The 27,755-nt window shown below is 37.8% G+C and overlaps 2 protein-coding genes and 1 pseudogene across 2 annotated transcripts; 2 read left to right on the top strand and 1 right to left on the bottom strand.

Annotated features, from left to right (window-relative positions):
* Positions 1-6,708: 6,708 nt before the first annotated feature.
* Positions 6,709-7,665, top strand: LOC144237939 (olfactory receptor 4F3/4F16/4F29-like). Its single transcript, XM_077771651.1, has one exon. The coding sequence runs from the start codon at positions 6,727-6,729 to the stop codon at positions 7,663-7,665; it is 939 nt and encodes a 312-aa protein (XP_077627777.1). The 5' UTR covers positions 6,709-6,726.
* A 12,046-nt stretch (positions 7,666-19,711) lies between these two features.
* On the bottom strand, positions 19,712-19,791 carry LOC144237965 (U4 spliceosomal RNA; annotated as a pseudogene).
* Positions 19,792-25,754: 5,963 nt separating this feature from the next.
* On the top strand, positions 25,755-26,678 carry LOC144237941 (olfactory receptor 4F6-like). The gene has a single exon (XM_077771653.1). The coding sequence runs from the start codon at positions 25,755-25,757 to the stop codon at positions 26,676-26,678; it is 924 nt and encodes a 307-aa protein (XP_077627779.1).
* The last annotated feature ends 1,077 nt before the right edge of the window (positions 26,679-27,755 follow it).

Raw genomic sequence — 27,755 nt, 5'->3', positions numbered from 1 at the left:
ATTTGAGACCCAAGAATAAACTCATACATTATATGGACAAATGATCTATGATAAAGGAGACAAGAACATAGAATGATGAAAAGACAGTCTTTTCAATAAATGTTGCTGGAAAAATTGGATAGCTACATGCAAAAGAATGAAACCAGACCACTATTTTACATTGTACATAAAAATAAACTCAAAATGGATTAAAGACCTAAATATGAGACCTGAAACTATTGAAGTCCTAAAAAATAGGCAACAATCTCTTGGACATCAATCTTAGTAATATTTCTCTGGATCTGTCTTCCTCAGGTAAGGGATACAAATGCAAAAATGAACTATTGGGACTTCATCAAGACAAAATGCTTCTGCACAGCGAAGGAAACAACAAAGTGAAAAGGCAATTTCAGAATGGGAGAAGATATTTGCAAATGACATATCTGATAAAGGGTTAGTATACAAAATCTATAAAGAACTTACCAAACTCAACACTCAAAAACCAAATAATCCAGTGAAGAAATGGGCAGAAGACACGAGTAGACGCTTTTCCAAAGAAGACATCCATATGGCTAACAAACACATGAAAAGATGCTCAACATCATTCAAAATCAGGGAAATACAAGACAAAATCATGAGATATCACCTCACACCTGTCAGAATGGCTAAAATTAACAACACAGGAAACAATAGATGTTGGCAAAAAGGCAGAGAAAGGGGAACCCTCTTGCACTGCTGGTGGGAATGCAAACTGGTAGAGCCACTCTGGAAAACAGTATGGAAGTTCCTCAAAAAGTTAAAAATAGAAGTACTGTATTATTCAGCAATTGCACTACTAGGTAGTTACCCAAAGGATACAAAAATATTGATTCAAAGGGGTACATGCACCTTGATGTTTATAGCAGCATTATCAACAATAGTTGGAAAGAACCCAAATATTCATTGACTGATATCCATTCATCAGTTGATGAACATTTGGGCTCTTTCCAACTATTGTTGATATGTACACACAACAGAATATTACTTGGCAATCAAAAAGAATGAAATCTTGCCATTTGCAATGACATGGATGGAGCTACAGTGTATTATGGTAAGTGAAATAAGTCAGTCAGAGAAAGATAAATACTGTATGATTTCACTCATATGTGGAGTTTAAGAAACAAAACAGGTGAACACAAAAGATGAAAGAAGAAAAAAAGACAGGGAGACAAACTTTAAGAGACTTTTAACTATAGAGAAGAAACTGAGGATTGATGGAGGGCAGGTGGGCAGGAGATGAGCTAAATGGGTGATGATTATTAAGGGAGGCAGTTGTGATGATTACTGGGTGTTTTATGTAAGTGATGAATCACTAAATTTTACACCTGAAACAATGTTGCACTATATGTTAACTAATTAGAATTTAAATAAAAACTTGAGGGGTGCCTGGGTGGCTCAGTTGGTTAAGCATCTGACTTTGGCTCAGGTCATGATCTCATAGTTTGTGAGTTCCAACCCCGCGTTGAGCTCTGTGTTGACAGCTCACAGCCTGGAGCCTGCTTTGGATTTTATGTCTCCATTTCTCTCTGTTCCTCCCCTGCTCACACTCTGTCTCCCTCTCTCTTACAAATAAATAAAGAGTAAAAAATAATTTAAAAAAATAAGAAATTAAAACAAAACAAAAGTCGATATATTTTCTGCTGATTTGAGAGGCCATCTTTATTGAATACTAAATTTCCAATTTGCAGTTGGGAATGTTTCTGTATTTCCTATTTGGTCCCATTAATCTATCTGTTATTCCTATAGTTTTTATTTACAGAGGCTTTTAATATATTTTAATACCTGTTAGAGAGTTCTTCCTCCTCCTCCTTCCCATGGTTTCCCTTTTCAAGATTATCTAACTATTCTTGTTCATTTGGTCTTTCAAATGAAATTGATAATCAATTTATCTAACTCCTGAAAAAAGGCTTGATGATATCTGTATTGAAATCACATTATATTTAGGGATTTAGCTAGGGAAACTGACATTCTTGTGTTATTATTTTAATTCTTTCCTTTTGGATATATATATATATTTGTCTAAGTGTTTCACACTTTAAAATTATACTCTTAAATCTCACAGACTTTTCTGGTCTCCTCCCAGCCTCAACTATCTATTAGAGGTTTAGAGGAAATGTGAAATTCAAATAGTAATGACTCTAAAGCTGATCAGAGGGAATGATTTAACAAAATAAACTCTTTGGAGTAAGTATTCTCTCTTCTTATTTTTTAAAGCAAATTAAAAAACTTTTTTTAAATGTTTATTTATTTTTAACAGACAGACACAGAGCACGAGTGGGGGAGGAGTAGAGAGAGAGGAAGACAAAGAATCTGAAGCAGGCTTCAGGCTCTGAGCTGTCAGTACAGAGCCCAATGTGGGACTCGAACTCGTGAACCACGAGATCATGACCTGAGTCAAAGTAGGACACTTAACTGATTGAGCCACCCAGGTGCCCCTAAATTTTTTTTTAATGTTTATTTTTGAGAGAGAGTGGGGGTGGGGCAGAGAAGAGGGAGACACTGAATGTGAAGCAGGCTCCAGGCTCCAAGCTATCAGCACAGAGCCTGATAAGGGGTTGGAAGTCACGAACTGCGAGATCATGACTCAAGCTGAAGTTGGATGCACAGCCGACTGAGCCACCCAGGAACGCCTCTTATTTTTTTTTAAATTATTGAATAGGAAATCTATATCCAAAAATTAGATAGGGCTATTCAGATAGCTATTTCCTCTTCCTACAGTTAAGAAAATTCACCTTTTTCTTTTGTATCCACTTGTAAGTACTAATATAAGGTATTATCTCTCATTCCCTCTTCCTTTGTTTAAACACTGGTAGTTTCCTACTAAACCCACTATCCTGCACCTTGCTATTTGAAGAGATTTTGTATTCCTACGGATGGAATGTTCCTAGTACCAGTCTTTTCTTATGGCTTCATAGAATTCCATTATATAGATGTTCCACAGTTTATTTAGCTACTCTTCTATTGATGAACATTCTCCCCAATCTTATACAATTACAATTATTTAAAAAATTTTAATGTTTATTTGTTTTTGAGAGAGTGAGAAAGAGAGAGACGGGGGAAGGGACAGAGAGAAGAAGTCACAGAATCTGAAGCAGACTCCAGGCTCTGAGCTGTCCACACAGAGCCCGGTGCGTGGCTGGAACTCACCAACCATGAGATTATGACCTGAGTGGAAGTCAGAAGCTTAGCTGACTGAGCCTCCCAGGTGCCTCTAATATTGTTTTTTTCTGACTTAAAAGTATTATTTTTAATATGAAGTTGTAGATCATGTAATAGAATCTACAGATAAGCAGTTTCATGTTATGGATATGGCAACTTTAGATTGTAGAGCAGAAGAATAGATATACAAATAATTAACACACACACATACACACATGCACACACACACACATTTTCCTAGGGATTTCTATGAAGTTTCCTGTTTTAAGTGTCAGGTTCTTTGACAGAGTTGATTTTAATATAAATATAAGACTGCATATAATCACATGTTTGTTGGAGACCCTTCTTTAACCTTATGTATGAAATAAATATTTCAAATTAAGTAAACAAAATTGTGTTTTCTTATTTATTTATTTATTTACTTATTTATCTATCTCTTTATCCTCTTTGGTGGCTCATTAATAGCATGATGGGTGGCCAGGATTCTGAATAGCAATTCCCTTGAATAAATGAACTCATACTGGTGATCCCAAGTCACTGTGGTGTCATTTGGTCAGTATTCTCCTGTGTGCCAATTAGCCATATCTCATAAGATAATAACAGTTTTATAGTTATCTGGGCATGAAATAATGCTAGTTTCAACCAGGGAAAGTTGGATATGCTTACCTCTTTGGAAACAGTCACATGTTAGGTCTTTAAATGAGTGGGTGGGTGACAAACCCAGAAACAGTTAAGGAATACTGGTGTAGAATGTGTAAGTCCCCAAAGGCCAGTATGAATAGATGATTCTGGTGACAGGATTGTTTTGTATAGAGATCAATAATATGTTATCTTGGACAACAGAAGCAGCTTCAGTTGAGCTTAATGAGCAAGAACCAATACACATGAGCAGGAAAGGACAGGCAGTCAGAAACTGAAATACCTTTTTTCCCTTCCATTGCTATCCAAGATTGAGAATGAAAAAGGGATTTTGAGTGGCTAGGAGATAGTTTTGTAAGAGGGAATAATATCTGACTTGGTTTAGTTCTGGGCTTTATTTCATTCATTGACATGGAGACAGAGCCCCTTTGTTTTCTCTATTAATTAGAGAGTGGTGAGAGTTGAGTCTCTTCAATGGGAAGCAAAAGGAGTTCATGTGGATTAAGAAAATACTGGTTTGGGAACTCAACCAGAATGCTCTGAGATGCAGGTATCATACAGATTTGCCTTCTCCTACCATGGTTATTTAAATAGCCTGGATGGATTATAGATGTGTTTGAAGTAGTTTAAGAAACCCAAATGCTTGTGAACACTTGAGGACAAAGCTTCATTCTCTCTCACTTAGATCTGGTTAGGATGCTGACAGTGCAACATGGGGCATCCAGAAAGGGACCGAGATGTCTCATACAATCAGAAAGTCATGAGAAAAGAGATGTCTTCTCTATATACTGGTTGAGAGGCACATCAGAGAATCAATATTAGTTCTACCACTTATTATTATAATCTGTTGCTTTCCTTCTCTTGATTTGGATTTGCTTCTTTGTAAAAGAAGCTAATACCAAATTTTATGGGTCTTGTAGATATCAAACATTATGTATTTAAAGAACTTATTGTGTTTTGTACATGGTGGTCACTGTTTTGTTTTGATTTTGATTATCATTATTTCCATAAATAGCTCATCAAACATTGCTCCAGCCTAGGAGATACTTCTTTTTTTAGGTTTATTTATTTATTTGAGAGAGAGAGAGAGAGAGATCATGTTCAAGTGGGGGAGGAGGAGGGGGGGAGGAGGAAGAGGAGAGAGAAAGAGAGAGAGAGAGAGAGAGAGAATCCCAGGCAGACCATGAGCTATCAATGCAGGTCTCTATCTCATGAACTGTGAGATCATGACCCGACCCGAGGTCAAGAGTTGGACATTTAACTGACTGAGCCACTCAGGTGTGCTGATATTTCTTAATTATACATATTATCTTGATTATATTTCTTTATTATTTTAGGTATTACATAGATTCTTTAGGTCCATCCATGAAGCTGTATATCCAAATAAATTATACCCATAATTTAAAGTGCAACAGAGGTCTTGGTTTCTTTCTGAAGAAAGCCCTAGTCACTCTGGCACTCTGGGTTATCATTTTTGCTTCACAAATTCTATGATCATACTACTTATTTGACATTTTAAAATATAGTACATGTTTAAATATTTCTATTTTTGTGTATGTGCTAAAATATAAAAGCCTTAATGGTAGTGGATATTTTAACATTTCAGTAGGTCCATAGTGTCCTATAACAATGCACTGTGCTTAGCAGGCATCTAGTAAATGTTTGTTAATTAATTACAGATGATTATGAGAAAGGGCAAAATAAATCATATGGCAAATTTATAATAATATGGTAATTGAGTCATGTGAGTAGTGCAAAAGGAATTAGAGAAGAAAGATATATGAGGAGAGGGATTTCTATAGGATCTGGGACTTATAACCAACTGCAGACAAGAGAAAAGATGGTGAATATGGTAGCAGTCCAATGCAGAGAATACCATCATTATGGTGGATTTCATTACTGAGGAGGCACTGTGTTATAAACTCATAGAAATGTTAGAGTTGGAAATGTTACCTAGCATCACTCACCTCAGCCCCTTTATTTTACAGATGATGAAACTGAGTTCAAGAAGCAAGTCAGGTTGTAGAAGGGATGGGAGAAAAAAGTTCTCATAGACTTAGGGCTAGGATCTGATGATAGCTCTTCTGATTCCAAGTGCTGTGTTCTTTTTGCCCTTCCACAAACCATCAAAAGTGAACATGGCATGGACAATGATCTACAAATACCAGTCATATAGATTTTTTTTTTTTTTGCCACATTGCTTTAATGCAACCATGTTTAGATTCTGCAGGAAAAATCTCTCCTGGCTTGTCCTTACTTTATCATATGCTCTCAGAGCTCAAGCTCTGTGACCACTTCCATCTACTCCCTGAGCTGTGCTACAACAGCTGGATACCTCTAGGGTTTCTACATTATCTTTTCTCTCATAGAGGAAAAGATGAATATGATTTGATAAAACGCAATAGCATGAGGCTAAACATAAGAGACTAGTAATGAGACTGATAGCATTGCATACAGAAGGTAATCAAAGGGGTAAAGAAAATGAAGATCATCAGAAATTGCCTGTGTTTTGGGGGACTCCATGGGCAGGAGTAACAAACTGTGAGGGAAAAATCAGTGAGTTCATTTCAATTTCTTCCTTCTTCTCTCATGTTATTCTAGGCATTCCCAGTCTGCCTCTCATAACCTTTCTGATTCAGCAGAAGATTTTGCTTAATATTCTCTTATTAAAATGGAGGGAATTTTAAAAAGACTAGGGAGTTAGAAACAGTGCTTTGTAGCAATGAGTTACTGCCTATATTCTGTAACTATACTTTAAGGGTTATATTAAACATGTTTTGGCTGTTTGAAGGAAGGCAACGTTTTTTCTTTATGATATGAAAGTGATGCAGTCAGCGACACTCCAAAAGTTGATTTTCTTTTTACTCTCTTTTCCAGGTAAAATTAGTGTCACCTCTGCTTGCAGAGGCAATGGATGGCGTCAACCAATCTGTGGTATCTGAGTTTGTGTTCCTGGGACTCTCCAATTCATGGGAGATCCAGCTACTTCTTTTCTTCTTTTCCTCTGTGTTCTACATGGCAAGCCTCATGGGAAACCTCCTCATTGTCTTCTCTGTGAGCACTGACCCTAACTTGCACTCTCCTATGTACTTCTTGCTGGCCAACCTCTCCTTTCTCGATGTGGGGGTTTGCTCTATTGCAGCCCCCAAAATGATTTATGACCTTTTCAGAAAACGCAAAGCCATCTCTTTTGGGGGTTGTATATCTCAGATCTTCTTTATTCATGCTATTGGGGGCACAGAAATGGTGCTGCTCATTGCCATGGCCTTTGACAGATATGTTGCTATATGTAAGCCTCTCCACTACCTGACCATTATGAACCCACGAATGTGCGTTTTCATTTTGGCTGCAGCCTGGGTCCTTGGCCTCATCCACTCAGTGGCCCAGTTAGCTTTTGTTGTAGACTTACCCTTCTGTGGACCTAATGTATTGGACAGCTTTTACTGTGACCTCCCACAGCTCATTAAACTTGCCTGCACAGAGACCAATAGACTGGAGTTCATGGTCACAGCCAATAGTGGACTTATCTCCGTGGGTTCCTTCTTTATACTGATAATTTCTTACATCATCATTCTGGTCACAGTTTGGAAACACTCTTCAGGTGGGTTATCCAAAGCCCTCTCTACTTTGTCAGCTCATGTCACTGTGGTGGTTTTATTCTTTGGGCCATTAATCTTCTTCTATACCTGGCCCTTCCCCTCATCACACTTGGACAAATTTCTTGCTATCTTTGATGCAGTTCTCACTCCTTTTCTGAATCCGGTCATCTACACATTCAGGAACAAGGAAATGAAGGCAGCAATGAAGAAACTCTGTCATCATCTTGTGAGTTACAGGAAGATGTCTTAAATACTCTAAAGATTAAAAAAATTTTAACTACACATTCAATGACAACAGAAAAAAGATTGAAATTTTAGCTCTCTATAAATTTTATGTACTAGGTTATATTTAGGCATTTACCATGTCGTTGTGTATCTCTAGTACCCTAATTAATAATGATTAAGGGAGCTAACAGTGGCATTTCTGTATTTCAGGCCCTGTGCTGGATGCTTTATAGAAATTATTTAATATTTATGAAAACTATGTAGTGAATATTTTTATCTTGACTTTTTTTGTAGTAATGGTGGGGGGGTATAAATTAAACTCTTCCTGTTCATTCTTCTTTAATTACTGTGGAAAATGTCTCAAACCAAAGCTATCACCTTAATCCACCACTTTCAATAGTCTTACCCCTCAAAAGGTGCCAAACAAAGAATGTGTTCAAATACTTAGTGTTGGAAGTTAACATGTTGTTTATTTTCACTGTGATACTTTCCTTGCTTTGAGCTGGTTAATGTCTTTTACTCAAACTACCTACCAAACTCCCATAATACCAGTTGGTTTGATTTTTTTCCTCTAAGATATCTGCTTCCTATTGCTCCATTCCTTTGGTTACCTAGAGCTGTTGATTATATATGGAATTATGAAAGTTTAGAACTAGAATTTGAGATGATTTGTTCCAACCTTTGTTAAGAATAAATGATAGATCCATGCCGAGAATCAAATCTCCACACTTTCCCTCCCAACTTTATTGAGGAATAATTGTCAAATAGAATTGTATATATTTAAAGTGTACAATGTGATAATATTATATACATATATACTGTGAAGTTATTACCAAGGTCAAGATAATAAACATAAACTATGAAAAAGTTACATTAATGCCTACTTATTTTAAAGAGTCTTTAAAAATTCCACATGTATACTCATATTCCAGTAATGTAGCAATTTTTGGTAGACCTTTGTGATGAATCTATCTTCTTAAGCCACTAACAGATTTCAAACTTTTTTTTTTGTTTACCTATTTTTTAGAAAGTTATTTTAATTCCAGTTAGTTAACATACAGTATTATATTCAGGCTTCAGACTTCATTTAGGAAGTGATTTCATTCTTCTATATTCATTTTTCTTCTGATGTTATCTTGGACTTATTTAAAATTGTTCGTTCATTTGTAAAATATTTTTTTATTAGGACAATTACAGGCTAAGACATTAGCTTAACCAAGTGAGAGGTATTTCTTTTTAGCAAAATAAGCCTTTGGTTGATGATTGTTGTATGTATAAAACTGTTCCTTTTTTCCTCTTCTGCTTGATAAGCTTTGTTTATACTTCTCTTTCTCCCGGTGACCTCATAGAGTGCTCCTCTGGGTATCAGCTCTATAAATATTATGTGATTCTTGCCTTTATATTTGACAAATGGAAATTCAGATGTGCATTTACTCAAAATAAAATTCAGTTAGTTTCCACATAACCTGTGGTGCTCNTCAATTTGATTCTTGCCTTTATATTTGACAAATGGAAACTCAGATGTGCATTCACTCCAAATAAAATTCAGTACAGCTTTATTATTACTGTGCCATTTTCAAGCCTGGTAGAAACTGTCATAGCTCCTTTCTCATCCAACAGCATTCTTATTGGCTTTTTAAAGCCCATTCATTGTTTTTGTCCAACTATCATCACCTCCACTATTACCAACATTTGTTGAACATTTATGTGTCAGGTACTACCTCAAGTTGTGTATACCAATTCATTTAATTCTCACAGCAATCAGGTAGGTAACATTATTCTTCTTCTTTATAGGGGATGTACCTGATGCTCAGAAAGATAAACTAACTAGTCTAGAGACACAGAGGTGGTAAGTGGTAGAGCGTGGTTGCAAATCCACATAGCTTCTGCTCCAGTATCCCTGCTCTTAATCACTACACTTCCAAATTGGTGGGTCTCTCTTGCCTGTCCTTCTAAAATCTGAATGAACATGGTTTTTCTCTCTCTACTTAGTAACAAAAAACAAATAAATAAATAAACATACATCTATTCAATAAAATATAATGCTATTGTTCCTGTCATTTAAATATATCAAAGGGACTGGGGGCACCTGGATGACCCAGTTAGTTAAGTGTCTGAGTTCGGCTCAGGTCATGATCTCACATTTTGCGGGTTTGAGTCCCTCATTGGGCTCTGCGTTGACAGTGTATATATTAGGTTGTACGATATGATGTTTTCTATATATTGTGAAATGATTACCTCAATCAATTTAGATAGATTTAAAGGACAGGTTAAAAACCAAAGGGGCTGAAACTCAGAAGTAATTTATATAATAAAATGATTTTATAACTCCCTTGTATTCAAATGAAATTATGCATGAGTGGAAGGCATTGCATCTACTCCTTTGAGATGGTCCATGACAAAATCATGTTATTTGAGGAGAAAACTGACCTGACTGGACACCTCTTGGGATTCCTTCCGTCTCACAGGACCAGATAGTTTGTGGAGGATGAGCCAATTTTACCAATTAATTGAATGAAAGCTGAATATGACTTAACACATGATAAACTGCTTCCTGATTTTATAGCATTAGGCTCCTTCTATACCTGAACTAGGACTTAAAGAAAAAAAACTTGAACACTTAGTTTCAAGTACAGCTCTTTTAGGCATACACAAAACTTCCTCTCCTTAGTTAATATAAAAGAAAGTAGTATAAGGTTGTTTTGAGGTAGTTTCGCATCACATTAGTAGGTATCAAAATAAAAGGTGTTTATATTTTAACAGTTGGTGGATAGGGATTTTTTTCTTTTTTCCCAACTGTATTAAGGTATGATGACAAATAAAAAGTATACATATTAGGTTGTACAATATGATGTTTTATATATATTGTGAAATGATTACCTCAATTAAGTAACATTCCATCACTTCACATAGTTAACCCCCTCCTTTTTATGTGAGAACACTGGATATCTATTCTCAGCAAATTTCAAATATATATTATTATTATTAAATTTTTTAAAACGATGTTTATTTATTTTTGAGAGGGAGAGCCGGAGCACGAGCAGGGGATGAGTAGAAAGAGAGGAAGACACAGAATCTGAAGCAGGCTCCAGACTCTGAGCTGTCAGCACAGAGCCTGATGTGGGGCTTGAATTCACAAACCGTGAGATTATGACCTGAGCTGAAGTCAGTTGCTTACCTGACTGAGCCACCCAGGTGCTCCTAAATATACATTAACTGTAGTCATCATGCTGTACATAGTTCTTTAGAACTTATTCATCTAGTAACTAAAAACTTGTACTCTTTCACAAACATCTCCCCTTTATTTGAGATCCCAGCCCTTAGTAACAGCCATTCTATTCTCTGGTACTCTGTTATTTAATTTTTTAGATTCTGTATATAAATGAAATCACAGAGTATTTGTCTTTCTATGTCTGGTTTATTTCACCTAGCATAATGCATCTCCCTCCCCCTATGCCCCCCACTGCCCTGGTTCATCTGTGTTATCACAAATGGCAGGATTTACTTCTCTTTAAAGGCTGAATAAATAATATTCCTCTGTGTGTGTGTGTGTGTGTGTGTGTGTGTGTGTGTATTTATCCACTTGTGTCAATGAGCCTAGGTTGCTTCCACAGCTTGTCTATTGTTAATAGTGTTGTAATGGACATGGGAGTGCAGATAACTTTTTGAGATAGTGATTTTTATTTTGTTTGGATATATATTCAGGAGTTGGATTTGCTGGGTCACATGATAGTTCTATTTTTTAGTTTTTTTAGGGACCTCCATACTATTTTCCTAGTGATTATACTGTGTTACATTCCTACCAACAGTGTACAAGGGCTCCTTTTCTTTCTACATCCTCACCAACACTTGTTATCTTTTGACTTTTTGATAATAGTCATGCTATGGAAGTCATAAGAAAGCTGGAGTAGCCATACTTAAATCAGACAAATTAGATTTTATTTTTATTTTATTTTTTAATTTTTAAAAATTGCTTTATTTCTGAGAGACAGAGAGAGACAGAGTGAGCAGGGGTGGGTCAGGGAGAGAGAGGGAGACACAGAATCCGAAACAGGCTCCAGGCTCTGAGCTGGCAGTCAGCACAGGGCCCAATGCGGGGCTCGAACCCACGAACCGTGAGATCATGACCTGAGCCGAAGTCAGACACTTAACCAACTGAGCCACCCAGGCGCCCCGAGACAAATTAGATTTTAAACTAAAAGCTGTAACAAGAGATGAAGAAGAGCATTATATCATAATTATGGGCTCTATCCATCAAGAAGAGTTAACAATTATAAATATTTTTGCTCCCAACTTGAAAGCATCCAAATACATAAATCAATTAATCACAAATATAAGCAATCAATTACTTAATACTGTAATTGTAGTGGACGTTAATACTCCACTTTCATCAATGGACAGATCATCTGGGCAAAAAATCAATAAAGAAACAACAGCCTTGAAAGATACACTTGACCAGATTGACTTGAAAGATATATTCAGAACTTTTCATCTAAAAGAAACAGAATACACATTCTTTTTGAGTGCACATGGAACATTCTCCAAGATAGATCACATACTGGGTCACAAGACCCTCAATAAATATAAAAGAATTGAGATCATACCATGCATATTTTCTGATCACAATGCTATCAAACTTGAAATCAATCACAAGAAAAAATTTGGAAAGCCTCCAAATGCATGGAGGTTAAAGAACATCCTACTAAAGAATGAATGGGTAAACCAGGCAATTAAAGAAGAAATTAAAAAATATATGGAAGCAAATGAAAATGAAAACACAACAGTCCAAACCCTTTGGGATGCAGCAAAGGCAGTCATAAAAGGAAAATACATTGCAATCCAGGCCTACATCAAGAAGCAAAAAAAGTCCAAATACAAAATTTAACAGCACACCTAAAGGAATGAGAAACAGAACAGCAAAGAAGCACTAAAGCCAGGAGAAGAAGTGAAATAATAAAGATTAGAGAAGAAATAATCAATATAGAATCCAAAAATAAAAAGTAGAACAGACCAATGAATCTAAGAGCTGTTTTTTGGAAAAAATAAGCAAAATTGATAAACCCAAGCCAGACTTCTCAAAAAGAAAAAAGAGAGGAGAGAAACAGATAAAATCTTGAATGAAAGAGGACATATCACAACCAACATCACAGAAATACAAACAATTATCAGAGAAAACTATGAAAAATTATATGCCAACAAACTGGACAACCTGGAGGAAAGGAACAAATTCCTAGACACTCACACACTACCAAAACTCAAATGGGAAGAAATAGAAAATTTGAATGGATCCATAACCAGTGAAGAAATGGAATCAGTTATCAAAAATCTCCCAATATATAAGAGTCCTGTGCCAGATGGCTTTCCAGGGAATTCTACCAGATATTTAAAGCAGAGTTAATACCCATCCTTCTCAAGGTGTTCCAAAGAATAGAAATGGACAAAAAGCTTCCAGATTCATTATGAAGCCAGCATTGCCTTGATTCCCAAACCAGACAGAGACCACCCCCCAAAAAAGAAAAATTATAGGCCAATATCCCTGATGAACATGGATGAAGAAAATCTCAACAAGATACTAGCAAATCGAATTTAACAGTATATCAAAAGAATTATTCACCACAATCATTTATTCACCATTAATCAAGGATTAATTCCTGGGCTGCAGGGCTGGTTCAATACTCACAAATCAATCAATGTGACACAACACATTAATAGAAGAAAGGATATAATCCTGTCAATAGGTGCAGAAAAAGCATTTGACAAAATACAGCATTCTTTCTTAACAAAAACCCTCAAGAAAGTCAGGGTAGAAGGAACATACCTAAACATAATAAAAGCCACATATGAAAAGTCTACAGCCAATATCATCCTCAATGGGGAAAAACAGAGCTTCCCCCCTGAGATCAGGAACATCGCAGGGATGTCCACTCTCACCACTATTGTTTAATGTAGTGTTGGAAGTCCTGGCCTCAGCAGTCAGACAACAAAATGAAATAAAAGGCATCCAAATTGGCAAAGAAGAAGTCAAACTTACAGTTTTTGCAGATGACACAGTACTCTACGTGGAAAAACCAAAAGACTCCACCAAAAAGGTGCTGGAACTGATACATGAATTCAAAAAAGTTGCAGGATACAAAATTAATGTACAGAAATCAGTTGCATTTCTATACATCAATAATGAAGCAACAGAAAGAGAAATCGAGAAACTGATCCCAGGGGTACCGGGGTGGCTCAGTCGGTTAAGCCTCCAACTTTGGCTCAGGTCATGATCTCATGTTCATGGGTTTGGCTCCGCATTGGTCTCTGTGCGGACAGCTCAGAGCCTGGAGCCTGTTTTGGATTCTGTGTCTCCCTGTCTCTCTGCCCCTCACCCTCACATGCTCTGTCTCTCTCTGTCTCAAAAATAAATAAAAACATTAAACAAAACCTGATAACATTCACAATTGCACCAAAACCCATAAAATACGTAGGAATAAACCCAACCATAGATGTTAAAGATCTGTATGCTGAAAATATAGAAAACTTATGAAGGAAATTGAAGAAGACACAAAGAAATGGAAAACATTCCATGCTCATGGATCAGAAGAACAAATATTGTTAAAATGTCATACTACCCAAAGCAATCTATACACTCAATACAATTCCAGTCAAAATTGTACTGGCATTCTTCTCAAAGCTAGAACAAACAATCCTAAAATATGTATAAAACCACAAAACATCCCCCAAAGTGGGAGGCATCACAATCCCAGACTTTAGCCTCTACCACAAGGTTGGCACAAGAACAGACATAGAACTGGACGGCAACATGCAGAAGAATGAAACTGTACCACTTTCTTACACCATACACAAAAATAAACTCAAAATGGATGAAAGACCTCAACATAAGCCCAAATGTCCATCAGCTGATGAATGGATAAAAATGTGGTTTATCTCTACAATGGAATACTACTTGGCAATGAGAAAAAATGAAATCCTGCCATTTGCAACAACGTGGATGGAACTGGAGGGTATTAGGCTAAGTGAAATAAGTCAGTCAGAAAAAGACAAATATCATATATTTTCACTCATATGTGGACGTTGAGAAATTTAACAGAAGACCATGGGAGAAGGGAAGGGGAAAAAGTTTCAGAAAGGGAGGCAAACCCTTGAGACTCTTAAATACAGAAAACAAAGCGAGGGTTGATGGAGGGGGGGAGAGCAGGGAAATGGGTGATGGGCATTGAGGGGGGCACTTGTTGGGATGAACACTGGGTATTGTATTGTAAGGGATTAATCACAGGAATCCCTTATCCCCAAAACCAAGAGCACACTGCATATACACTGTATGATAGTGAACCTGACAATAAATTATATATAAATATAACATATATGAAATATATATAGTAAACAAATAAACAAAGGTAAAAAAAGATAGTCATTCTAGTAGGAATGAAGTAATATCTCATTGTAGTGTTTATTTGAGTTTACTGAATCGTTAGTGATTTTGAACATCTTTTCAAAATATACCCGTTGGCCATTTCAGTATCTTTGGAGAAATATCTATTAAAGACCTTTGCCCATTTATATCCAGATTATTATTTTGCTGTGCAGTTGTAGGAGTTCTTTACATATTTTGGATATTAACCCCTTATCAGAGGTATAATTTATAAATATTTTTCTGTAGCTTACCTTTTCATTGAATTGGCTGTTCCCCTTGCTGTGCAGAAGATTTTTAGTTTGATTCAGTCCCACTTATTTACTTTTCCTTTTGTTGTTGTGCTTTTGGTGTCAAATCAAAAAAATCATTGCCCACATCAATGTCAAGAAGTTTTTCTCTATTTTTTTTTTCTAGGAGTTTAAAATTTCAGGTCTTGTATTTAAAGTCCTTAATCCATTTTGGGTTGATTTTGTATATGGTGTAAGGTAAGGGTCCAGCTTCATTCTCTTGCACATAGGTATCCAGTTTTCCCAACACTATTTATTGTAGAGACTATCTCTAGGTGAAGGGGAAGCGATTAATTCAACTTGTAAACCTGGACCTATTGTAAACCAACCAATATCTTTTGGTTGGTAAGGAGACAATGTTTGGTTTAAGTAAAATATTTATCTAGGTGTCCAACATTTTAATAAAGGTCTGCACACACTATTTGATAAGCAGGCACATAATCAAGTTAAAAAAGTAAAAATGAGACAAAACACTAGCTGCAGGATCTGCTAAGTACAAATGTGTCGCATTTACCACATTCCACCTCTCATTTCTCTGACATGCTTCAGAAGCAGAAATTAAATCTTTTCCTGGGTTCTCCTCCCTAAGTGTTCTCTCTGGAGTACTTGGTGGGAAGATTCCCATATAGGTATGGACCCTTTGTTCTGTTGGGCATGCTGTAGCCATTCTTCTGCTTCAAGGACAGGGGCCACTCTGGCACACAGGTTTCTGCTTGAGTCATCACTCACCTCTCCCAAACTGCTGGTCGCCAGTTGTCCACATGTCGCTGTCTGAACCTCTGAGGCCTGCTCTGGACTGCCCATATTTGGCTTGCTTTATGCTTTTCCTCACAGTCTCTTCTGTGGGAAGGGAATTCCCACAGAAGAGATCTGGGCTCTAGTGTCACAGGTCTTTTCTTTGTATCACAGCTCTCTCGTTTCTAGAGAGCATAGGAACACGCAGGGATCTGGGGGATAGGGGTGGGGAAAAGGTGGAGAGGCTTTGTTGGAGGGTGGTCATGCATAACCTCACTCTGCACTAAAATTATACTCCATGCTCTAACACCAGGACTTACATCCTTAGTCTCACCTACTCTGCCAGATGTCTTTTGCTTTCATAATGATTCTCAGATGTATTAGATTGCCCTCCTTTGGACACCTCAAACTTATTAGGCAGTCTGTATGTGTTGGTGGTGAGAAATTACTCTCCCACAGGACCCTTAGGCTCCTTTAAAATCAAGTAAAATGGCTGTGTCTCTGCCTCAGTGGTCTTGAATATTCTTTGAGAATTGGGAGGCTGGTCTGTCCTGCACACAGAAGAACCTGGAAGGTCATGTGCCTTAACTTACTTAGTCTCACATATAGTATCAATATATACTCATTAAGAAAATTTAAATCGGGGCACCTGGGTGGCTCAGTCGGATAAGCATCCGACTTCGGCTAAGGTCATGATCTCACAGTTTGTGGGTTCGAGCCCCGCGTCGGGCTCTGTGCTGACAGCCAGCTCAGAGCCTGGAGCCTGTTTCAGATTCTGTGTCTCCCTCTCTCTCTGACCCTCCCCTGCTCATGCTGTCTCTCTCTCTCAGAAATAAATTTTTAAAAAAACATTAAAAAATTTTAAAAAAAGAAAATTTAAATTAATAACTACAAATCTGTTATATCAAAGACAAATACAGGAATGGAAGAGAGCTGATGAGTTAACTCCTTTGAGTTAGTAAATTTGGAGTGACAACACTATAGAAACCTAGAGGACATATATTAGGTCCTTATATTAAGGGTATTTCTACTTAAGACTTAATCAACATGACTCAGAATGAGTAGTTATGGGGTCTCTAATTGTTTCAGAAACATGGTTACAATATTTTGTACCTCTTCTTGTCAAGAGGAAGAATCGATTTCCCCACCTGAGATCTGGCCTGGTCTCATGCCTTTCCTTGACCAATGGAATGTGGCAAAGATGATACTGCATGAATTCCAGAACTGGGGCATAGTTTGCTTTGCACCTTCTGTGTTTATTGTCCTGTAGCATTCCTACTACCCTGTAAGGAAGCTTGGACAAGACTACTGAATGATGAAAGACCTCTTGGAGAGACAGGTCCAGCAAAGAGCCAGCCTTAAGGCCCTGGACATGTGAATGAGGTCATTTAAAATCTCCAGTCCCCATCAAGTTGCCAGATAATTGATGCCTCATGAGAAAACCCAGGTGAGACCAGTGGAAGACCTGCTCAGCTGAGCTTGGCCTTAACAGCAGACTCAGGAGCAAGGAAAATGTTGTTGCTTTAAGCTACTTTGTTGTACAGTAATAGGTACCTGATACAGAGTGCTCTATATAATTATAGTTTATCAATGGCCACATCACTGACTTTCTGCATACTTTTGCTGTAAACAATACACCTAGAGGAAATTTTCTGTTTTGTTGATGTTTCTTTTTAAGGAGCTGACCTATGAGAAACTAAATCATCAGTGATTTTCCTCATCCCAGCTCCACAACTATTTGAGTGCATCCCTAATGCTGTTATTATAAACCTTCTTCATCTCTCTACATCACACACATAATAAAGAACTAGCTATTTATGAGACATCTGCCTATATTATGCCTACTTTATATTTTATTTCCAAATTTTTATTTACATTCTAGTTAATTAACATATAGTGTAATGTTGGTTTCAGGAGTAGATTCAGGAATTCATTACTTACAACACCTAGGTCTTATCACAAGTGCCTTCCTTAACACCCATCACCCATTTAGCCCACTCCCCACACACCTCCTTCCATCAATCCTCAGTTTGTTCTATATAGTTAAGAGTCTTCTATGGTTTGCTTCCCTCTCTCTTTTTTCTCTTTCCAATAAGTTCACCTGTTTTGTTTCCTAACTTCCACATCAGTGAAATCATATGGTATTTCTCCTTCTCTGGCTTATTTTGCTTAGCATGATACACTATCGCTCCATCCACATCATTGCAAATGACAAGATTTCATTCCTTTTGATGGCTAATATTCTATCGTGTGTGTATGTATATATATACACATGTGTGTACATACACACACATACATACCACCTTTTCTTTATTCATTCATTAGTCAGTGGACTCTTGGGCTTTCTCCATAATTTGGCTATTGTTGATAATACTGCTATAAACACTGGGGTGCATGTACTCCTTCGAATCTGCATTTTTAAAAATCTTTGGGTAAATGCCTAGTAGTGCAGCTGCTGGGTCCTAGGGTAATTCTATTTTTAACTTTTTGAGGAATCTCCAAACCATTTTCCAGAGTGGATGCACCAGTTTGCATTCCCAACAGCAGTGCAGAAGTGTTCCCTTTCTCCACATTCTGACCAACATCTGTTTCTTGAGTTGCTCATTTTAGAGATTCTGACAGGTGTGAGGTGGTAGCTCATCGTGGTTTTGATTTGTATTTTTCTGTTGATGAGTGATGTTAAGCATCTTTGCATGTGACTGTTAACCATTGCGTGTCTTCTTTGTATTAAAATTTTTTTAATGTTTTTTTTTTTATTTGAGAGAGAGTGTGAGTAGGGAAGGGGCAGAGAGAGAGGAAGACACAGAATTTGAAGCAGGTTCTAGGTTCTGAGCTGTCAGTACAGAGTCAGATGTGGGGCTCGAACTCATGAACTGCAAGATCATGACCTGAGCTGAAGTCCAATGCTTAACAGACTAAGCCACCCAGGCACACCTTCATGTCTTCTTTAGAGAAGTCTATCCATGTCTTCTGTCCATCTCTTAACTGGATTATTTGTGTTTTGGGTGTTGAATTTGATAAGTTCTTTACAGATTTTGGATACTAGCAGTTTATCCAAGATGTTATTTGTAATTATCTTCTACCATTTGGTTAGTTGTCTTTTAGTTTTGTTGATTGCTTCCTTCACTGTGCAGAAGTTTCTGTCTTGATGAAGTCCCAATACTTCATTTTTCCTTTTGTTTCCCTTGCCTCCAGAGATGTGTCTAGTAAGAAGTTGCTGCAGCTGAGGTCAAAAAGGTTGCTGCTTGTGTTCTCCTCTAGGATTTTGATGGTGTCCTGTCTCACACTTAGATCTTTCATCCATTTTTAATTTATTTTTGTGTACGGTGGAAGAAAGTGGTCCAGTTTCATTATTCTGCTTGTAGTCATCCAGTTTTCCCAACACCATTTGTTGAAGAGACTGTCTTTTTTCCATTAGATATTCTTTACTGCTTTGTCAAAGATGAGTTGACCATATATATGTGGGTCCATTTCTAGGTTCTTCATTCTGTTCCATTAATCTATGTGTCTTTTTTTTGTGCTAGTACCATATTGTCTTGACTGTAGCTTTGTAATACAGCTTTAAGTCCAGAATTGTGATGCCTCCTGCTTTTCTTTTCTTTTCCAACATTGCTTTAGTTATTCAGAATCTTTTCTGGTTCCATACATATTTTAATTAGCAATATTGTGCCTCGGATAAACCTCATTGACTATGATACTGCCACTGCACAAAGCTTGGTTCCATACAGATTTTAAAATGGTTTGTTCTAGCTCTGTGAGGAATGCTGGTGTTATTTTGATAGGGATTGCATTGAATGTGTAGATTGCATTGGGTACTATAGACATTTTAACAGTATTTGTTCTTCTAATCCATGAGCATGGAATGTTTTTCCATTTCTTTGTGTCCTCTTCAATTTCTTTCATAAGTGTTCTAGTTTTCAGAGAATAGATCATTTACCTCTTTGGTTAGGTTAATTCCTAGGTATCTTATGTTTTTTAGTGCAATTGTAAATATCATTGATTCCTTGATTTCTTTTTCTGCTGCTTCCTTATTGGTATATAGAAATGCAATAGATATCCGTATATTCATTTTATATCCTGAAACTTCGCTGAATTCATGGATCAGTTCTAAAAATTTTTTGGTAGAGTCTGTTGGATTTTCTACATAGAATACCATGTAGGATGCAAATAGTAATGTTTGACTTCTTCCTTGCCAATTTGGATGCCTTTTATTTCTGCTTTAGTTATCCTTTCTAATGGGACACATTCCAGTGCCACAATGGAGGCCTACATTTCTTCCCCTTTCTCTCCTTTTCTTCCTTCCTGTAAAGATGATAAGCATTGTTTTCACTTGTTTGAAGGTGTATATTTTCATTCTTTTTTTTTTAATTTTAGAGAAAGAGAGTATGTGAGTGGGAGAAAGGGGCAGAGAGAGAGAGAATCTTAAGCAGGACCCACAGTCAGCATGGAGGCAAATATAGGGCTCATGATCCTGGGATCATGATCTGAGCAGAAATCAAGAGTTAGACACTCAGCTGACTGAGCCACCCAGGTTCTCGGGTGCATATTTTCATTCTTATGGAGTTTCTTCTTCTTCTTTCATAAATCAGAAAATCAAGTAGGTAAAAAGGCAAAATTTACAATTTACACAAAAATCCCTAATCTCCTCTTCTTCCCTCAAAAGACCTATTACGAACCTCTACCTTTGCTTGCTATGGCTAAATTTCTGTGATTCTAGGATACAACTCCCTTGGCTAAACATAGTATGATGACAATCCCAGGTCTCTACAGCAGCACTCAAGTAACTTTTCAGTGCTGCTAATTGGCTCTATTTCCTGCTTGGAGGTTTTACATATGGCTTATTATGCCAGGTGATAATAACATTTCAAGGTAAGAGCTCTGCATTCTGTGGTTCTCTAAGTCCACAATCATTTGACATGGGTACAGGTGAGTTAGATGGATAGACACAGTCTTTGATATAGGTCAGAGCTTCAAGTGAAAACCCACAAAGCAGTGAGAAGGGAGATCTAATCAGCTAGAAGAAATGAATCAATTCTGTAATTCAACAGGGAGCTGACAGTGGATAAACTCCCAACCAAAATAGAGAAGATGGCAAGATGAACAGGGTCAATCATGACATTGTAAACTATATTGGAGAAGTTATTCTAGTGACATTTACAGATGTGTTTTGAGTGTTGGTTTCCAGATATAGAATACAGTAGCAGCAGAATATCTGAGTCCACTGGGAATAAAACAAGAAGAATTTTGGGGGCACCTGGGTGGCTCAGTCAGTTGAGCATCCGACTTCGGCTCAGGTCATGATCTTGTGGTTCATGGGTTTGAGCTCCATGTTGGGCTCTGTGCTGACAGTTCAGAGCATGGAGCCTGCTTCACGGATTCTGTCTCCCTCTGTCTCTGCCCTTCCCCCATGCATTCTCTCTCTTTCTCTGTCTCTCTCAAAAGTAAATAAAACATTAACAAAAAAGAAGAAAAATTTTGGACAATGGTGAAGGAACTAGCTTTGATATGTTGTTTTCCTGGGCCACACACTGGATGTCCAACTAGGATCATTCCAGTAAAAGAAGCATGGTGTTGTGGAAATAAGCTGGATTGTCTAAAATCAAAAGTCAACCATATTCTGGATTTGCCACCAGCTTGTTGCTTAGTTTCAAGAATGCTATTTATCCTTCCTCTACCTTGGCTTTCCTAATTCTAAAATAAGCAGATTTTACAATCACTAGCAGTTTCATTCCTGTCCCAGCAACAACAGCTTTGCACAGGCTTGCTGCATTGATAGCAGCAAAAACAAGCACTTTGAGAGCATGCAGTTCCAGTGCCCATTCCTGTACATTTTTTTGCTACTCTGTCTTGAGCTCTTTCTACCAATCTCTGGAGGAGCAAACTACTGGAGAAATCTGTAGGAAGATGCGATTGAAACGTTTGTGAATTTTATTGTTTTCTGGTAATTTTACTTTAAACTCAACCTTGTCAGCAATTTGGGACTCAAATGGAAGTAGAAGATTACAAACCTTTGTCTGAGTGAGCCCAAACATTCTTCTACTTTAAAAAATACTCCAGGGGCGCTTGGGTGGCTCAGTCAGTTAAGCATCCGACTTTGGCTCAGTTCATGATCTCACGGTTCGTGGGTTCAAGCCCCGTGTTGGGCTCTGTGCTGACAGCTAGCTCAGAACCTTGAGCCTGTTTCGGATTCTGTCTCCCTCTCTCTCTGACCCTCCCCTGCTCTCTCTCTCTCTCTCTTTCTCTCTCTCTCTCTCAGAAATAATAAACATTTAAAAAAATTTTATAAATACTCCAGAATTGTCATGCATGCTTGAATTGGAGATGAGCCCATGTTATTTATGATTTGTTTGCTATCTGTGCTGGTCAGCACAAGGATGGACAGACCTGAGCAGAGAAGACAGTCACAGAGGATCTCTGAGGTATCTCTCATTTCTTACATTCTAGGCTTGTGTTGGGGGTGTGGGCAGAGGTCAATGGTGTATGTGTGTGTTGAACAGAGAGGGACTCAGGACACTACAAAGGCACACCGGAATTTGGTTGCTGATCATCATTAATAACCTGTTTTCCTTTTGTAGGAGCAGTTAAGTGGACAGTTTCACTCTGTCTCCATGGAAAAGGTCAGAATTAAACTACTATTCTTCCCTTGTTTAAAAGCGGAAACTGGGGGTCCCTGGGTTGCTCAGTTGGTTGAGCGGCTGACTTCGGCTCAGGTGATCTCACGGTTCCTGAGTTTGAGCCCAGCATCGGACTAACTGCTATCATCTCAGAGCCCACTTCAGATCCTCTTACTCTTTGTATCTTTGCCCTTGTCCCACGTGCTCTCTCTCTCTCTCCAAAATAAATAAAGACATTAAAAAGGGGGAAATTGATACCAAGTATGGCCCCTAATGACATTTCAGTATAGGCAGAAAGTAAAAGGATTGGCTAGGAAGCAGGGCCATCAGTGAGTGTACCATCCTGTTTTCCAACTTTTTACCAACACCAGGAATTATCTACTTTTAAAATATGAGCTAAGCAGATAAATGAAAAAATATCCATTTTTGTGTGGAAGAGAAAGTAAGGTCTTGTTTAAAAGCTAAGAAGAGTTTGGACTGAGTGGTATTTGGAAGCATGGATGGAGTGACTATCAGCTTCCAGGATGGTAATTTAGAATCAATCATTTGTTTGGATGAATTGTATCCATGGGGAGGTCACTGGTGATAATCCCTATGAAAGGAATCTAACTGATACCAAGCTGAGCTGCTTTTTATTAATGTGAATATCATTTATACAATCATCAGGAAGATGTCTAAAAAGACATTTAAAATGCATATATAAAAATCTTTATGTAGAGCAATAGAAAATTAAATAGTGGTCTTTGTTAGAGCAGTAACAGATGTCAGGTTTCAGCCCAGGTCATAATCTCATGGTTTATGAGTTCAAACCCGTGTTGGGCTCTGTGCTGATAACTCAGAGCCTAGTGCCTGCTTCAGATTCTGTCTTCCTCCTCTCCCTGCCCCTCTCCCATACATGCTGTCTCTCAAAAATAAATAAATGTTTAAAAAAATGTAAAGTTAGAGCAGTAACAGAGCACTATTATTGTTAGTGTTTTTGGTTTTGTTACCACAATGTAAGAAAAATTTGTCTTGACCTCACAAAAGTCAAGTAAGAGTATGAAAAAGGACTTCACAGAGTAAGAAGTTTTGCAGCGTGAGCTGTTGAAGAATGGGAAGAACTAGAGGGATGTAATGAAGGCCCAGGCATCGCAGGCTGGGTGATGAATGTGGAGGGAAGCCATGGCCTGGAATATTTGAGTGTGTGTGTGTGTGTGTGTGTGTGTGTGTGTGTGTGTGTGAGGCAGGGGTAAATACCATTTGATGCCTGTCCAGGGAAGAGGAGGTAGTTCAGCTAAGACTGGGAGGCATAGGGAGGAGTGTAGTAACAGAGTTAGTGAATATCTTAGGTGTGGCTTTCATCTTTGCTATAACTTGGAAGATACAGTATGATGATATCTTTGAGGTTTTAAATCTCTAGAGATATGAATTGTATAATTTTTCAGATCCACATACATGGACACTTTGGTAAAATTAAAATTCATATATGTTAACTGTAAAAAAGCAAGATAGTAGGTAAGAGCTTATAAGGTGAAAAGTTAAAGATCCCTTTTCCTACATAAGTTCCTACTCCTTAGAGGTAATTATTATTAACTTTTTTTGGGCATATAAACCTATGTATTNTACTACCCCCATTCCTCCTATCTATCCTGTCTATGTACATTTAGGTCAACTTCAACATTGTAAATGGTCACATAGTATCCCATAGATGGGATCTAATAGATATTATTTAAATAGTCACCTAGTTCTACACATTGAAGTTATTCTTAGGCTTTTGCTCTTATAAGCAACAATGCTTCAGTAAACATCTCTGTATCTTTTTAAATTGAGGTATAATTGAGCTATTATTATTAATCACAGGTATATAATGACTCAATATTTGTAAGAAATGATCACCATAGTGAGAACTTTCAAGATTTATTCTCTTAGAAAATTTCAAATATGCAATACATTACTACTTACTGTAGCCCCTGTGCATTATATCCCTATGACTTCTTTATTTTACAACTGGAAGTATGTACTTTGTCACCCCCTTCACCCATTTCACCCGTCCTTCCAACACCCTGGCCCTCTGGCAACCACCAATCTGTATATTTTCTTTGTTTGCTTTATTCCTGTGAACACACACATATTTCCAGATATCGTTTTCAAGAAGAATAGCAGAATCAAAGTATATGTGTATACAATTTTGGAGGTTATTGCCAACTTGACTTACCCAACACTAGTTATGAGACTACCTGTTTCCCCATTTCCTCTTATACCCTGAATTTTGTCAAGTCTTTAAATCCCTGCAAATGTTAGAAGAAAAACCAGTACCTTGTTATTTTAAAATGAGCTTATTTAATTCAGAATGAGGTTAAGTATTTTTATACAGAAACAAAGAGAGCCAGGGGTAAAGACTGTTCACTCTTACCTTTTGTTGTCTACTTGGGATTTATGACTCACCATTTTCATTTTGGTCTCATAGTCCTTCTTCCCTATGCCCTTAGGCAGAATGCCCTCCACAAACCCCTAACTGTGTCACTTTCTAGCACGTATCCTTCTTTGGGGTGGAGAGTGCCATGCTCTGGCATCCTCTATGACTTTTTATCCTTCCTTCCTCTAACTACTCATTTTTTCTTACAAACTTATGGCTATGAGAAATGTACATATCAGGAATTCAAAGAAAGCTTATAATGATTTTCACAGAACTTGCCAATGCGACCATGGATATGGTATCTTATACTGTTATATGTCCAAATTATGAAATTCATTGTCAGTTGATTATTTCATGGAGTTGAGTATTTTATAAAAGCCTATTAACTTGTAGTTATATAGGAGATATCCCTGAAGCAATGACAGAAAACATACAACAGAACTACCCACATAGTTAAGTAAAGGTATCCTTCTTTTTTGCACTACATTTTAGTGATGCAGTATACTACAAGGATATGTGAATTGCTCTGTGATGGAAATGATCTCTGGGAACACACATCAGCCTTCATCAGGTTTTCTGACAATGATATTATTGCCATTTCTCCAGAATCAGTATCTCCTTATTCTCCTCTTTCAGGTGGCGTGAGAGGTGTCACTACTAACAGAGGCAATGGAAGAGGCCAATCACTCTGTGGTGTTGGAGTTTGTGTTCCTGGGACTCTCCACCTCATGGGACATCCAGCTCTTTCTCTTCCTCCTTTCTTGTGTGTTCTATGTGGCAAGCCTGGTGGGAAACCTCCTCATTGTGCTCACTGTGACCTCTGACCCCGGTTTACAGTCCCCCATGTACTTTCTGTTGGCCAACCTTTCCATCATCGACATGGTATTTTGCTCTTGCACAGCTCCCAAGATGATATTTGATGTTTTAAGAGAATGCAAAACCATCTCTTTTGAGGGCTGTATAGTTCAGATCTTCTTTATCCATGCAGTTGGGGGCACTGAGATGGTGCTGCTCATCGCCATGGCCTTTGACAGATATGTTGCCATATGTAAGCCTCTCCACTACCTGGCCATCATGACCCCACAGCGGTGCATTTTATGTCTAGTCACTTCCTGGATCATTGGCCTTATTCATTCGGTGACTCAACTGGCTTTTGTTGTAGACTTGCCTTTCTGTGGGCCTAATGAATTAGACAGCTTTTTTTGTGACCTTCCTCGGTTCATCAAGCTTGCTTGCATAGAGACAAACACATTGGAATTCATGGTTACTGCCAACAGTGGCTTTATTTCTGTGGCCTCCTTTTTAATTCTAATCATCTCCTATATCTTTATTTTGGTGACTGTTCAGAAAAAATCTTCAGGTAGTATGTCCAAGGCCCTCTCCAGTCTGTCAGCTCATGTCACTGTGGTTGTTTTGTTCTTTGGGCCATTAATCTTCTTCTATGTGTGGCCATTTCCCACATCTCATCTGGATAAATTCCTTGCCATATTTGATGCGGTTATCACTCCTTTTCTGAATCCAGTCATCTACACTTTTAGGAATAAAGAGATGAAGGTGGCAATGAGGAGACTATGCTCTCAGTTTGTAAGTTGATGTCTCTTAAATATGTGAAGGATTGAACTGTGATGTCATTCCCTGGACTCTTTATGAAGGGACTTAGAGGTCATGGATTTCTTATCTTACCAGGGGTCATCCTGTATATGGTGCCGAATAGAATTAGTATCAATGTTAATCAATCCCTTTTGAAAGGCAATATGTGGTTTATTGTTCATTTTTTTAAAAAGTGTTTGCTTATTTATTTTGGGAGATTGAGTGTACACAAGTGGCAGGAGGTGCAGAGAGAGAGGGAGAGAGAGAATCCCAGGCAGGCTCCAAGCCCAGAACAGAGCCTGACACTGCAAGATAATTTTCTGAGCAGAGATCAAGAGTTGAACAGTTAACCATCTGAGTCACCAAGGCACCCTTATATTCTTTATTTTCTATTTTTCTCATGTTAAATAGTCTATTTCAGTTTAAGGATAAATATTAATTTTTACTACATGTTATGTTTTCTATTATACAGCTGACTTGTTTTCTATATTTTCAGCTCATTATCTGTAGCCTCACTCATTATTCTATTGCTAATCTGGCTTTTTCAGGGCCGAGTAAGAAGACAGTAACCATAGCAGTTATTTTGAAAGAAAATGTTTGGTGTAAAGAATGGTTAACTAAATATAAAGCTGTTATTTAGTTATTTGAAAAAGAATAAGCCCGAGATGCCACAGACATAGCATTTGTAAAAAGTTGCTGTCACCCCTAGGGATGGAAAATTAAGGATAGTAGTTAGAATTAGTAAACCTAAAAGAAAATGCTATTAAAATCTTAGAAGAAGGACTTGTGGAGTTGAAACTCAAATATCTGAGGAGGGGCTGCTGCTAGTGTCTCTGAGCTCAGAGAAAGGCAGGGACACCACCCCTGAGGAAAGGGGGCTGCTGGCTAACACAGGTGTTCCTGAGGCAGGTGTGATGAGGTGAGTGCCTCTAAGTTGGAACACAGCTGCTGCCTTGGAAAGAAATCAAGGTTGCTGAGGTGAACAGTGAGGTTGTGTGATGCTCACAGACACAGTGAGCAGACAGGAAGCCCATAGGCAGCAAAGAAGAAGGAACAAGAAAGTCCCCTCCTTGCAGTCTC

This window comes from Crocuta crocuta, unplaced genomic scaffold (assembly GCF_008692635.1).
Source record: "Crocuta crocuta isolate KB4526 unplaced genomic scaffold, BGI_CrCroc_1.0 scaffold156, whole genome shotgun sequence".
NCBI classification, from domain to species: Eukaryota; Metazoa; Chordata; class Mammalia; order Carnivora; family Hyaenidae; genus Crocuta; species Crocuta crocuta.
Note: the sequence above shows the minus strand (reverse complement) of the source record. Positions and strands in the feature narration are given on the sequence as shown.

Coding starts and splice junctions, on each gene's coding strand:
- LOC144237941 (XM_077771653.1), top strand. CDS start 25,755: ATGGAAGAGGCCAATCACTCTGTGGTGTTGGAGTTTGTGTTCCTGGGA.
- LOC144237939 (XM_077771651.1), top strand. CDS start 6,727: ATGGATGGCGTCAACCAATCTGTGGTATCTGAGTTTGTGTTCCTGGGA.